At 43.8% G+C, this 13,834-nt stretch overlaps 3 protein-coding genes across 4 annotated transcripts in view; 2 read left to right on the top strand and 1 right to left on the bottom strand.

The window, feature by feature from the left end:
• The window catches only part of MSS51 (MSS51 mitochondrial translational activator), a 30,837-nt gene extending 22,587 nt beyond the window's left edge, over positions 1–8,250 (top strand). For both annotated transcript variants that reach the window (XM_060786287.2, XM_067461030.1), the window contains exons 6-7: positions 6,189–6,282; positions 7,924–8,250. In XM_060786287.2, the coding sequence (XP_060642270.2) occupies positions 6,189–6,282; positions 7,924–8,155 (326 nt within the window). In that variant the 3' untranslated portion in view covers positions 8,156–8,250. The remainder of the gene's footprint in view (positions 1–6,188; positions 6,283–7,923) is intronic.
• Positions 1–13,834, top strand: part of KNOP1 (lysine rich nucleolar protein 1) — a 268,616-nt gene that overhangs the window by 51,784 nt on the left and 202,998 nt on the right. The gene's annotated exons all lie outside the window — the stretch shown is intronic.
• LOC132781812 (cytoplasmic phosphatidylinositol transfer protein 1-like) overlaps positions 8,854–13,834 on the bottom strand; it is a 63,817-nt gene continuing 58,836 nt past the window's right edge. Inside the window, exon 10 of the mRNA XM_060786288.2 lies at positions 8,854–12,708. Within this exon, the coding sequence (XP_060642271.2) occupies positions 12,455–12,708 (254 nt within the window). The 3' untranslated portion in view covers positions 8,854–12,454. The remainder of the gene's footprint in view (positions 12,709–13,834) is intronic.

Genomic DNA, 13,834 nt, shown 5'->3' with positions numbered 1-13,834 from the left:
CGACTTCATCTGGATGCAGTCAAGCCTCAAACCTTTGTCTATTCAGCACAGTAATGTGTCCTTTGAAAGGCAGCAGTAATCCTGAGTTGGCATTGTTCCCATCACATGCCAAAAACTTTAGCTGGTGATGCTGAGGAAGAACCTTCTGTCTCCAACACGATGCTCCATAATATCCATGAAGAGTTTCCCCTAATGATGGAGGAGACATTGCTTTCATAGAACAGAGGGCCCAACCTGGAAACAGCCCGCCTTCAATTCAACAAGCCTGCTTTCCCTACTAGAGCTTGGAATTATTACTTTTTGGACCATTTCTCCCGGGAATTCCTGGGACAGTGGGAAGGATGGGAATTCTAGCTCAAAAAAGTCAGCATCTTCCAGTTCAGAAAGTCAAGCACATCTTCCAACTCAGGCATCAACTCACCAGCTTCCAGTTGAAACTTGCAGCACGTCATTCCCTTTAATGGGCAATAAACTCCTCTGAGTTCATCATATGTCTTCCATGAGAACATTCTGCCAAGATGCCAGATAAAAACTGATCTCCAGAGAAGTAATGAAACCTGAACAGCAGAGGTTGTTCCTGGCTGCTTGGAAGGAGCCAAGGCATCCCCTTTGTGCGTCACACTTGGCTGCGTAAGGACAACAAGCCACTTGACGGAAGAGCTTAGGAATATTACTCCTTGTGTATGTAATAAAACTCTCGTAATCTATAGGTTGTATGAAATATGAAAATATCTACTTCCTGTCCCAGATCTACTGGATCTTTTGGATCAACATTCTGGGAGCTTGGCTCTTTTCCATCCATGGGAGGTGTGCATCTGTTTGTCTATCAAGTAATTCAGAATAAAGCTGCATGCCACAATCCTTCCCAGTAGGAGCCACTGATGGAGTTCTAACCATTTCTAACAATTACCTAAACCCCATCACGATGTCTAGATGACATCGTGAATTGTAATCCAGAGTTCCATAAATGAACCTGTTGTTGTTTCTGGTTTCTGGTGACCCTATCATGGTTTTTTTTTTTTTTTGGCTAAGGTTTGTTCTGAGTCAGAATGGTTTTGCCTTCCTCTGAGGCCGAGAGTGTGTCACTTGCCCAAGGTCACTCAGCGAAGAACCATGGCTGAATAGGGACTGGGACCCTGGTCTCTACTACTTTACCTTCCAGTCGCTAGTGAGATAGACAATTGTGTCATAAATACTTTTTAAACTCCAAGAAGCATTAAAAAGGTTCTTTTATTTTGTTCATAATGAGACAGAGTACACCACAGAGCAATACAGAGACAGAAGATAGACACACATATTCTGTAGCTATATTGGGTACACAAACAAAGGGGATATTACATTTTACTCAGCATTCACACACATATAAACATTCACTCAATATCATGCATACATTACCATCTCTTCTTCCTTCTCCTGGAAAAGAGATCCTGAAGTAGGCCAGATCACGTTCCTAGCAAATCTGCCATTCTGCGAATACACCATTTCCTTCGTTTCTTGGAGAAGAGTGGTGGATGGGCAAGACCGGTCTGCCACGATTTTTGGATTGTAAAGTGTCTCTTATATAACAATATTTCTTGCCTATGTTCCAGTTGTCTTTGTAAATAACTAACGGGTGTTTTTCCAGTCAAAACATGCTGGCTCCCATCGGTTCTGGACAGATGTTGACTTAAGTGATAACTAATTTTCCTTCTTCAGGAGCATTGTTTGCTTTCTTCTTAACTTAAAAGAGTCATTGTCTTTGGAAATGTAAACATTGTTTTCACCTCAGAGTTAATAATTTGTCTCTGGTCCTCAACAGTTCAGAAACTTTTAATTACAGTTCATCAATCCACATCTTTTTGTAGTTTTCCAGGCTTCAATCTTAGGACGGCATCTCTAGACTATATGATAATATACTACATTTATATTCCATCCTATCTCCCTGAGGGGATTCAGGGCAGATCACAGTACACATATATGGCAAACAATCAATGCCGTTATACAATTAACAAAGACAAACAGTACATTAACAGAGGTAAAGCTTCCCATCTTTTTCCATCTCAGGCATATGGAGGTTGTGCTTGACTCAGGCCATGGGGGGGAGGGGGGGGTGCTGCCACTCCATCTTCCATGTCGAGGAGCTTTGTTGTCCATAGATGTTCTCCCAATCGAATTGCCGGCATATTCACATGTGCCCCACCAAAGCGGTACCTATTTATCTACTCACATTGCTGTTTTCGAACTGCTACATAAGCAGAAGTTGGGCTGACAGTTGGGAGCTCACCCCAGTCTGGGCTTGAATTGTTAACCTTTCAATCGATAAGATTTTCTGCATCTGGTGGTTTAACTGGTGTGCTAAAACCCGGCCCAACCATACACCTTTCAAACAATTGTGTATAAACCCCAATCATACACCTGTCATACAGTTCCATTCAACCCATACATCATATTTATCCATGACAATGGCACATCATGTATATTTTGCTTCATTACTGGGGGAACTCCAGAGACCACAATGGATGGGATCTCCTTCCACAAGGAATTTAGGCTTTTTATGGAATCATCTGAGAGATGTCATCAAAGTGGGCCCATCGCTTGTGGCATTTGGGAAGCAAAACTTTGGGGATTTTGAAAATCTCAATGGGATGTCTTACATAATGGACTTCTAGTTTGCTAGACACACTGCATGGGTATCCTGCTGTTTCATTGATGGAGGCCAGTTTTTTTCCCAATCAGCTGTTCGCTGCTGTCAGTGTGCATCGCTGCGAACACTCAAGATCTTTTCGACACTGACAGGAATAACCAGCTCATTAGCATGCCTCAGACTTACTAGCTGGTTATGTCTGGAGCAGGTGTGGAAGCCATTAAAGCCTTGGCCTCAGAAAGGAGCCGGTGTCCTGGCAGTTGTCTTGCGCACTGCTGCATGTGATTCATTGCAATGTAGGATCTGCATAAAGTTGGCAGAGGACCCCAGAGAAGGACATCCAGTCTGACCCCATTCCACCATGCAGGAAGACACAATCAAAATCCACCCAACAGATGGCCTTCCTGTCTTTCATAAAAAAAAACAACAACCAGAGAAGCAGACACCACCGCAATCCAACACAGCATGCTCCCCTGTTGTTAGTTTTTCATGTTTTTATTGAACATTTCCAATTCCCCCCCCCCCCAACAAAAAGAGGAAGAAAGATAAAAAAGGTGGGTATAATGGGGTTATAGTGTTAGCTAATTAAGTCTTTACAACAATTTAGTGTGGCGCAGAAGGAAGGAGGCAAGTATTGCACAAGGTTAAAATGGATACAACCATGTCTTCATATCAGTTACAATTACACACATGCCTCAAGATATTAAAAGTTCTGTATATCCCTCATCACAAAGAGAGGAGAAATATTGTCAAGGTGACATTATGGGAATTAATGGGTTTTAGGCTTAAGAGCAACTCCCATGGTTACTTACCATTGGTCCACGGTAGCCAAAGTGATGCTAAACTGCATTAGATGCACACTCTTTCAACTTGTGCCAACGTAGGGATCACGTTTGAATTGAAATAGTAATAGTAGTAGTAGTAATAATAATATTAATAATACTGTTTTTAAAACCAGCCCCCCCCCCCGCCCCCCCCCCCCCCGAGGAGACTCAGGGCGGCTTCTAAAATAGTATGGCAAACATTCAATGCCGGTACAAACATAATAAACAAATTCATAAACAATAAAATTAAAACAGTAAAAAATATCAAATAAAACATGGGCCGGGCTTCAGCACAGCAGGTTAAACCACCAGCTGCATAAATATTGCCAATCGAAAGGTCAACAGTTCAAGCCCAGGTTGGGATGAACTCCCGCCATCAGCCCAGCTTCTGCTCACCTAGTAGTTTGAGAACAGTGATGTGAGTAGATAAATAGGTAACACTTTGGCAGGGAGGTAATAAAAGGCACCCATGCAGACATGCCGACGATTTGATTGGGAGAATTTCTAAGGACAACAAAGAAGCCTTTACCTCTGTTTGTGTACTGTCTGTCTTTGTTATTTATATAACAGCATTTAATGCTTGCTGTATATGTGTACTGTAATCCACCCTGAGTCCCCTTGTGGAGATAAGGTGAAATATAAATAAAGTATATTATTTACTTATTACAGTACTGTACCCAAATGCCAGTCCCATCTTATTTCAATTTGTATCAGTCTTGACCCAGCCTTTTTAATTGTCCTGACCCATGCCTTTTCCATGCCCTAACAAATAGACATAAAGAGCAGGCAGGATTTTTTTCTTTTAATATTGATGTGTAGTTGGGTAATTCCATGCTTATGTTGCTGTTACTGTTATTTTTTGTTCATGTAGTGACTCCGTATGTTTTGATGTTGTTGTTTGGAAACCGCCCTGAGTCCCCCCACAGAGATAGAGCAGTATATAAATAAAGTTATTATTATTATTATTATTATTATTATTATTAAAATATATAGTATAAAACATATCATATATAACAAAATTATACAGATTAAAATACATATAAAATATAAGTATAAACTCCATAATTTAAGATTATCCAATTATATGATATAATGTGTTTATATGATAAAAATACAAAAATAGGAATAGTTGTTGCAATTTTGGGTGCTTAACTAAGTTTCCTCCCCTTAACCACGTGATTTCAGTGCATTGTCTTGCAATACGATTAAGTCTGGCTCCAACTCATACCCTGGGTACTTCATGGAGGGATGGAAATCCTTTAACCTGGCAATATGATGGAGCTGTGGTTCCCAGATTCCTCATTGTTGCCTATACTGGCCAGAGGTGATGGAAAATACAGCTCAATATGTGTTCAGGCTGTACTCTTCTCGCCTTTGTCTTGATGTAACCAAGGTTTTGCAAATAATGCTTTCGCTAATAAGTTAAATAAATTTATTGTCATGGCCACTGACTAAGATATCTTTGCAAGGGGATTACGGGATCCCTTGGTACCTGCTGGGGTTTTGTTTCAGGACCCCAAAATCCATGGAGGCTTACAGTAAGTTGGGAGCCAGGTTGTGTCCTATCTGTCTGCTCTATAACATTCCTCCCAGTCTTAAGTGATTAGTACCAGGGTGGTGAAATGCCCTTGTAAATACGTGACCATCTTGTGGAATGGCAAGAAGGGCTTTGCTAGCCAAAGTCCCCTCCTGCTGCATGGATGGAGCTGCCTCCAAATGTTGTCATCTTTGGAAAAGGCCACACCAGCCACGTTTCCCTGCTATGACGCACAAATCACTTTGGCATCCTTGTTCCGACAGCTGCGCAAACAACTAGGCCCTTGCGATTCCTCCCGGGAGGCTCCAAGCTCCATTCTGTTCATTGCCGAGAGCAAGAAACAAGTGGCATGGAAAGAAGTGGGCAGGAAAACATCCTGGCCTTGCAAGGCATGGAACGCTAAGCTGGCAGTGGGCATCGTCCCCAGGAATGATATCCTGAGGAACCTTTTGCCATTGGACTCGCATCACTGGCTTCAGATAGGCAGGCAGAAAGTTGCATTGTTCAGTGGTGCCCTTCTCTTGCCTTCAGTCCCATCTCTAGCTCACAGCATAGAAGGTGATTTAACCTCCAGGTCCTACCCACAATTTATTTGTTGGGTTGTTGTGAGTTTTCCGAGTTGTATGGCCATGCTCCAGAAGCATTCTATCCTGACGTTTTGCCTCAGAGGTTGTGAGGTCTATTGGAAACTAGGAAAATGGGGTTTATATGCCTGCGGAATGATATTCAAGGTGGGAGAAAGAACTCTTGTCTGTTTGAGGCAAGTGTGAATGTAATTGGCCACCTTGATTAGCACTGAATGGCCTAGCAGTTTCAAGGTCTGGCTTCTTACTGCCTGGAGAATCATTTGTTGGGAGGTGATTATTTGGCTCTGATTGTTTCCTGTCTGGAATTCCCCTGTTCCATGTGGGGTTTTCAACAGACCTCTGAAGATGCCATTAGCCACAGATTAAGGCGAAATACCAGGAGAGAATGCTGTTGGAACATGGCTAGGCAGCGCGAAAAACTCACAATAACTCAGTGATTCCAGCCATGAAAGCCTTCTATAACATGTTGTTGTTGTTGTTGTTGTTGTTGTTCTTCTTCTTCTTCTTCTTCTTCTTCTTCTTCTTCTTCATTATTGCAAATGAAGGAACTCTTGACATAGGGGCATCCATAAGCATTGCACGCGCTCTGACTTTCCTGCTTCCTCTCCCATGCTTAGGGTTCCACTCTTGCCATGACCTGATGGAAAGCTGGCTTCCTACCTTGCTGCTTCTACGGGACTACAACATCCCCACACTCTTCACTATGTACAGGTAAAATGCCACTTTTTACTCCTGCCCTCTGCATGTTTGGATGGCCAAAGCTGTCGTCCAATTCCTGAACCGGAATGGATGAGGTTCCTTTTCTGCCCATTCCTTTCACTTCCCTGACTTGAGAAACACAAAAGGGGTGAAGCATTTTGGAGGCTTCTGACCAGTGGGTTGGATGTAAGGTTGGGGCGAAGATGATGGGAGATGCAGTCCAGCATCTCCCAGCATCCTGTCTGGACCGGCACTGGCTCTCCAAAGTCTTGGGCAGGGATCCTTTGCTGCTTGGCTATCTAATCCTTTCTTATGAAATGAGAATTTACCCATTATAGATACAAACCTATGCATCTAAAAGATAATTCTTGTGCTGATCCAGGCTTGATTCCTAGGAGGGAGACACATCTAGCTCAGCTGGGCTTTCAATAGTTGCTGAGATGAAAGTTAGTTGAGCGCCCATCATTTATTTATTTACTTACTTTGCTTATATACCGCTGTTCTCAGCCCAGGGGCGACTCACAGCGGTGTACAACATAGAAAGAACAAGGTTCAAAATACAAGACACAATATAAAAAATCCACAATCCATCATTAACAAAAAACATCATCATCAAAAAGCATCATCATTACTACATCACCCCAACCTTTGTTAAAGGCAAACAAACATGGTAGGGCTTGGAAACAGCGTTCTTGTTGTATTTCTATTACAGTTGGTCCTTCTTCACATTTGTACGTTAGGGGTGTAATACCACTATGAAAGTAAGAAAACTGCCAGTTTTAACCTGTGGAAATACTTTTCTACTAGGAATCTCTAGGTCCTTTAGTGCAACTCAGGCCGAGGCTGAGCAGCATATGAATCAAATCCACAAAAGCGAGTGAATGTGGAGGGCCAGCTGTGCTTGGAAACTGCTTGGTCTTTTCTGCATTTGTTCCCTCTTGTCCTGGCCTGGAAGAAATCCCTGCTGTATTCAAACCCCAGTGGTTCTAATAGCAAAAGCGAGAGAAGAAAATGCTGGGATTGTCAAACAAAGTGCAATTTAAAAATAATGATTTTGCCCAGAGTGGCCTGCAGCTGGACTCAGGGCCTCTTCCTGCAGGGGCCGTTGGTAGCACAGCGGGTTAAACCGTTAGCTGCAGGAAATCTGCTGACCAGGAGGTTGGCAGTTTGAAGCAGCAAGTCGGAGTGAGCCTCTGGCTGTCAGCCCCAGCTTCTGCCAACCTAGCAGTTTGAAAGCATGCAATGCGAGTATATCAACAGGTACCACCTGGGCGGGAAGGTAAAAGGGTGCCCCATGCAGACATGATGGCAACAGTCAGAGATGTGTATGGACAACAGGCTCCTCAGCATGGAAAAATGGAACAAGTGCTCCTCCCCATGGCTGGAGTTGAGATTCACCTCCAGACACCAGAAATGGAAAAAAAGGAAGGCCTTTACCTTTGTCTGTGTTGTATGTCATTGTTCACTGTGTGTAAAAGGCATTGAATGTTTGCCTCATATGTGTATTACAATCCACTCTGAGACCCTCCAGTGAGATAAAGCAGAATATAAAGTTATTTATTATTATTATTATTATTATTATTATTATTATTATTGTTGTTATTTAGGGCTTCCTTGGCTGCGGCCTAACCCTTCTTTGCTTCTCCTTCCCAGTGAGCAGGAAATGAAGAACTCCCTCAAGATCCTGGTGGAGCTGGAAACCCAGATCACAGGCTACGGGGCCAATCGTTTCGCCTCCCTCAAACCTGAGCAAGCCTATTCCAACCCAAACAAGCCCCCTGTCTACAGCAATTCCCATTATATTATGTTCTATGGCCTTTCTGGTCCTTTGGATGAACCGGACATAGGAGAGATCGGCGAGGAAGAGCTAGGTGCAAAGATCTAGACACTGATTCAGACTTTCCAGAATGCTTTGAACCTGTGGCAGTAACTAGGTTCTTTGGGTGTCCCATCCAACTCTATAAAGTAATATAGACTGCCTTGGAGTGTGGTGGAACTTCCTTCTCTGGAGGGTTCTAAGCAGAGGCTGGGAGGCTTTGGTGATGTTATTTTGCATGGCGGAATGAGGTGGGACTGGATGGCCTTTGGGTGCCCCTTCTAACTCTCTATTGCTCTCTAGACTGCCTTGGAATGTGGTGGAGTCTCCTTCTATGAGGTTTCTAAGCAGAGGCTGAGAGGCTTTGGTGGTGTCCTTTTGAATGGTGGAATGGGGCAGGACTGGATGGCCTTTGGGTATCTGCCTTGGAGTGTGGCGGAGCCTCCTCCTATGGAGGCTTCTAAGCAAAGGGTGAATTGCCATCTGTCAAGCTTGCTTCGGTTGTGTCTTTTTGCACGACAGAATGAGGTTGGATTGGATGGCCTTTGGATACCCCTTCCAGCTCTAAAGAGCAATATAGACTATCCTTGAAGTGTAGTGGAGTCTCGTTCTCTGGAGGTTTCCAAGCACAGCCTGGGTGGCCATCTGTTGAGAGGGCTTTTGTAGTGCCATTTTACATGGTGGAATGGGGCAGGACTAAATTAGGAAGAACATTGGCCACGTCACGTGGCTGCAGCATGCCAACCCCAGAACACAACACAATGATATTTCCAAGGAGCAACTGCCTTTATTCTTTTTTTTAAAAAAAAAACAACAACCAAAACATATAGCATTGTCGCTACACAGATCCCAAATTATTTACATCAGACCCTCATCTGCCCAGTTCCATCCTCCCTTGAAATATATGTAACCCAATGGCTCACGTGCTAGATCAGAACTGGCTCTCGTTCACTTCTGAAACCCAAGAAAACTGAAATGCAAAAAGAAATGCACAATTTCCAGATGATTCATTGTCATTGTCACCTGGGCAGAAAGTGACCTTCAGGGCCTTGTTCCTTGCAGCTTTAGCTAGAGAAAAGTGTGTGGACAGTGTGCTAACAGATCATTAAAACATCTTTTCGCCTGAGGCTCTTTCTTGGCGCCATCTGTCTCTGCCTTTCCCTCTTCTTAAGAGTCCCAATGGAGATTGGGCCACATGACATGTCGGCAACACTCCAAAATACTCTTGACTTTGACAAGCCTAAGCAATTGCAAAGGAGAGCGGCCATTGGGTTGAGCGCATAACTCTGCTCTGCCCCGCATGGGAGAGCCTGGCTTCTTCTGCTTGGGTTCAATGGCGTGACTCCCTGGCAGAGTCCGGCAATTTCTGTGCACGAGGACGCAAACGAGGAGCAGGAGAGTCGCAGCCAGGCACAAAACCAATTGATAGTAAAGAGAAGCAGGGGATCGCACTGACTGAAAGGCGCAGGAGGGCAGGGAACACCTCGCATGACAAAACAGTGCAAATCCAAACTGTGCTTGTACAAACTGGGTCAGAGAAACCACGTTAAGGAGACCAAAGAAGCAGCTGGCTGAGTCTAGGACGAAGCCCACCTTTCCTGGCAGGGGTGCATTTCTGATTTTCTACAAGGCAAATTGTGATGGCAACTGAGCTGGCTGCCAAGCAAGTGGGTTCACTCTGGCCTTCCATGGCGTCCAGCAAGGCCCTTGGGGCAGAAGTAGGATGGCCCTCTTTCCAAAGGCACGGAGGAAGACGATAGGGCCAAAATACCCAGAAAGACGGGTGGGTTAGCAGACCTGGAGCCCAGAAGAGCCACATTCACTCAGTGATTGGACTTTGGAGTCTTGAGGATTCTCATCCACCGGCTAGTCCTAACTAGCAGCTTGGTTGCTACTTCAGACTGACTGAGCAACCAAGGCTTTCTAGTTTCAGGAAAGGGAAAAGCTGCACATCACAACTGCTGAACCTGACTCAGCACATAGAAGATGGTTTTGAAAGACAGCAGATTATAGACACTGACCTGTCAGCAGCTTATGATACTGTAAATAATTGGCTCCTCCTGAGAAAAATGTATAATATTAAAAAGGACTACCACCTCACCCGTTTCATAGGAAATCTGCTACAAAACAGGAGCTTTTTTGTTGAGTCTCGGTGTCAGAGAAATAGATGGCAAAAAAAGAAGAACGGCCTGCCTCAGGGGAACATGCTTGCTCCATCAATGTTTATCATCTACACAAATGAACAGCCACTGCTAGAAAGGACAGAGAGCTTCATCTATGCTGATGATTGTGCCATCACCGCTCAAGCAGGGAGCTTTGAAATGATTGAATAGAAGCTTTCCGAAGCTTTGGGCGCTCTTACCACCTATTACAGGAAAACCAGCTGATTTCTAATCCACCTAAAATGTTCAGAGATGCAGAATGCTTATATTAAGACAAACTATGGGTCCATCTCACTCAGGTACGATTGCTCTGCAGCTACTCTGTAGGCCACCATAGCCAATGCTGGAGATGGAATGCACAGAGTGGTTGCCATTGGGAAAAATCTAGAGATCCTTACAAGTCCCACTCTTGTACTATATTGAATAGGAACAGTGATTAAGGTCTATACCAGGCATGGTCCAACTTGGGCCCTTTCTCCTGCTGTTTTGGGCTGGTTGTTAGGAATTGTGGGAGTTGAAGTCCAAAACACCTGGAGGGAGGGCCCAAGTTAGACCATGTTTGGTCTATAGCTATATGTGTAATAGCCATTGAGGTTCGCAGGATCACCAGAATAGCTCTGCAGGTTGGGGAAAAGGCCAGCCATGTTGCTTTTTTGCAGCCACATATTGTGCTCTTGTCTCTTGTGCTATGACAAGTATAGATTGTGCCTGGTTGATGCACACCGCTTTTGCCACGGTTCCGTCCAAGGCAATGATCCTGGTCCTCTGAATATCACTGTTACCTATTTCAGCATTTCCAAAGCTGCAATAGTAATACGTGGCCCTCCGGAAGTCAGGCAGCCACTGCCATTCCAATCTGAAGAGTCCAACATTAGAGACCCAACTATCGATAGTATTAAAGCAGGCACTTTCAAAGTGTTATCTCTACAGGCACAAGAATTAGAAACAGGCCTCCTTCAATTATTGGATATCAAATACAACCAACTTGTGAAAAAGTGAGGGCTTGTGGGTGTAAAAAGTGGGTCTGCGCCTTGCCCTTTATACCAGGTCTCTCTCCAGCCTAGCTTGATAATATATCCTGGATAGACAAGAGACATTCACAGAACAGGGAACACTGCCCTGTTCAGAAAGGGTGACATTTTGGGGACCTCATTGGCAATGGCATTAATTTGCTGGGATTTGTTCGCATTTGTTGTTCCAGTGCAGACCAAACCACATTGGAGATGTAACTTCAGGTCTGTGCCTCTAGATGAGGATACTTTAAATTGGCAGTGATGGATGAGTGACACCGTCACCAAAGGAAAAAAAATTCTAAGCTTTAGGGCAGGCATGGGCAGACTGGTTGTTAGGAATTGTGGGAGTTGAAATCCAAAACATCTGGAGGGCCAAAGTTTGCCCATGCCTGCTTTAGGGTGTATTTCCTGGAAACAGCCAAGTGTAGTCAGCACTGAGTCAAAATCATTGCTCAGTGCTGACCACTGGCCCTCTAGCTTTGTTGGATTGCAACTCTCATCAGCTCTGTTTAACGCAGCCAGAGGTGAAGGATCAAGGGAGTTGCAGTGTAACTCCTAAAGAGCCATGTGTGTGTGTCCAGCAAAAGGAAACCCTTCTACAGACTTAATTCAATTGAAAAACAAGAGCTTCAAAATGGGTGTAACAGTCTTAGTAAATTGTTTCTTCCAAATGAAATCGGTCCCAGTGAATTTACAGCCCAACAGACAACAGAAAAAGGGACTGTGGCATTTGTAGATACAGTGGCCCTGTGTTACGAACCTCTATATACAGGCAGTTGTTGGTCTGCATAAACCAGGCGTTGGCCAACTTTGGCACCTCCAGCTGTTAGGAGTTGTGGGAACTGGAGTTCAAAACACCTGGAGACAGGAGGGCCGAAGTTGGCTTGAACAGCTGGCTTGAATTTATCCCATGGCCTTTCTGAGCCAGTGTGGGTCGGAGAGGGGAGTTCTGGGCAAAAGCTGCCATTGTTGCAAATGCAGCCCAGTGAGGGGGTCAAATGTCCTGGAAGGCTCAGAAGCTGGCAGGCAGGAATCAGGCAGCTTGGGAAAACCCCTTTTCTTGGTCCTTTTAATGATGCAAACCTGGGGGAGGACTGTTTCCTGCCCCAGGAGGTCCAAAAGGGCATCAGAAACTATTCCAAAAGCTGCATGAAGAGCCATGTCACACTAGTGCTCAGAAGGAAGGAGGGTGCTCACTCCGCATTGGCGCGCTCCCGCAGCACTGGCAGCGAGAGCATCTCAGGAGCTGACTTCTTCCTCGGCCTGTCCTTGGGGATGTTGAGGAGGAAGTCCGGTGCTTCGCCGCCGCCGAGGGGTGTGGACGGGGCACTGGAGGGGAGCAGCCCCACCTCTGCAATGGCCACGGTGGGTGCCACTGGCCCCACGATCTCATTGGTGGCTTCCTGCGTCTCCCGCTCGTACAGGCGCACCTCGTCCATTGTCATCCCTGGGGGAACAAGTCAGAAGAAGGGGTTCTTCAGATACTTCCCTTGCAAACCCACAACTTGAGTGAATTAACTTTAAATGAGGTGGAAGGGGGTTCAGAATAACCATACTGGTTGGGAGACTCTGGAACCAAGAGTATCCCCAAAAGCAACTTGTCCAATTATTATTTTTATGTATTTGTTTGTTTGTTTATATGTACATAACAACACAGCACACATGCACATTAGGTCCAAGTGTCTGGGATTTGTCTCTGAATGTTGGGCTTTTCCCAAGGACCTGAGATATTAGAGGTATTTCTGTTGAATGTGCGGTCCCAATAAGTGCTGTCTTTATCTTCATCTTCTTCTTCTTCATCATCACCATCATCATTATGTTTATTTATATCCCGCCTTTTTCTCTCCACAAGGAGACTCAAAGCAGCTGTGTATCTATGTATTATTATTATTATTACTACTAGTAGTAGTAGTATTAATATCTCACTTTTTCTCTCCACAAGGAGTCTCAAAGCAGCTAGTTTCTATTATTATTATGATATTATTATTGGTATTTATACCTCACTTTTTCTCTCCACCAGGAGTCTCAAAGCAGCTATGTTTCTTCTTCTTCTATTATTATTATTATTATTATTATTATTATTATTGTGACACAAAAGCACAGTATGTCACAGCAAACAAGATCTATATGCTGGATTTCAAAGTGGGCTACAGAATCAAAATACAAATGAACATTCACAGAAGCAGCAGAAATATACAATGCCAGAAAACCACACAATTAAATTATTATTATTATTATTGGTAGTAGTGGTAGTAGTATTATTAGTATTTATACCCCACTTTTTCTCTCCACCAGGAGACTCAAAGCAGCTATGTTTCTATTATTATTATTATTATTATTATTATTATTATTATTATTATTATTATATTAGTAGTATTTATACCCCACTTTTTCTCTCCACCAGGGGACTCAAAGCAGCTATGTTTCTATTATCAGTATTATAATTATTATTATTTATACCCTGCTTTTTATCTTTACCAGGAGACTCAAATGGCTTACACTAAAAGCATTTCCATACTATTTAAAAATCTACAAATATACAGACATTAAATAATTATCATTAGTATTTTTAA

Source organism: Anolis sagrei, chromosome X (genome assembly GCF_037176765.1).
Source record: "Anolis sagrei isolate rAnoSag1 chromosome X, rAnoSag1.mat, whole genome shotgun sequence".
NCBI lineage: Eukaryota > Metazoa > Chordata > Lepidosauria > Squamata > Dactyloidae > Anolis > Anolis sagrei.
Note: the sequence above shows the minus strand (reverse complement) of the source record. Positions and strands in the feature narration are given on the sequence as shown.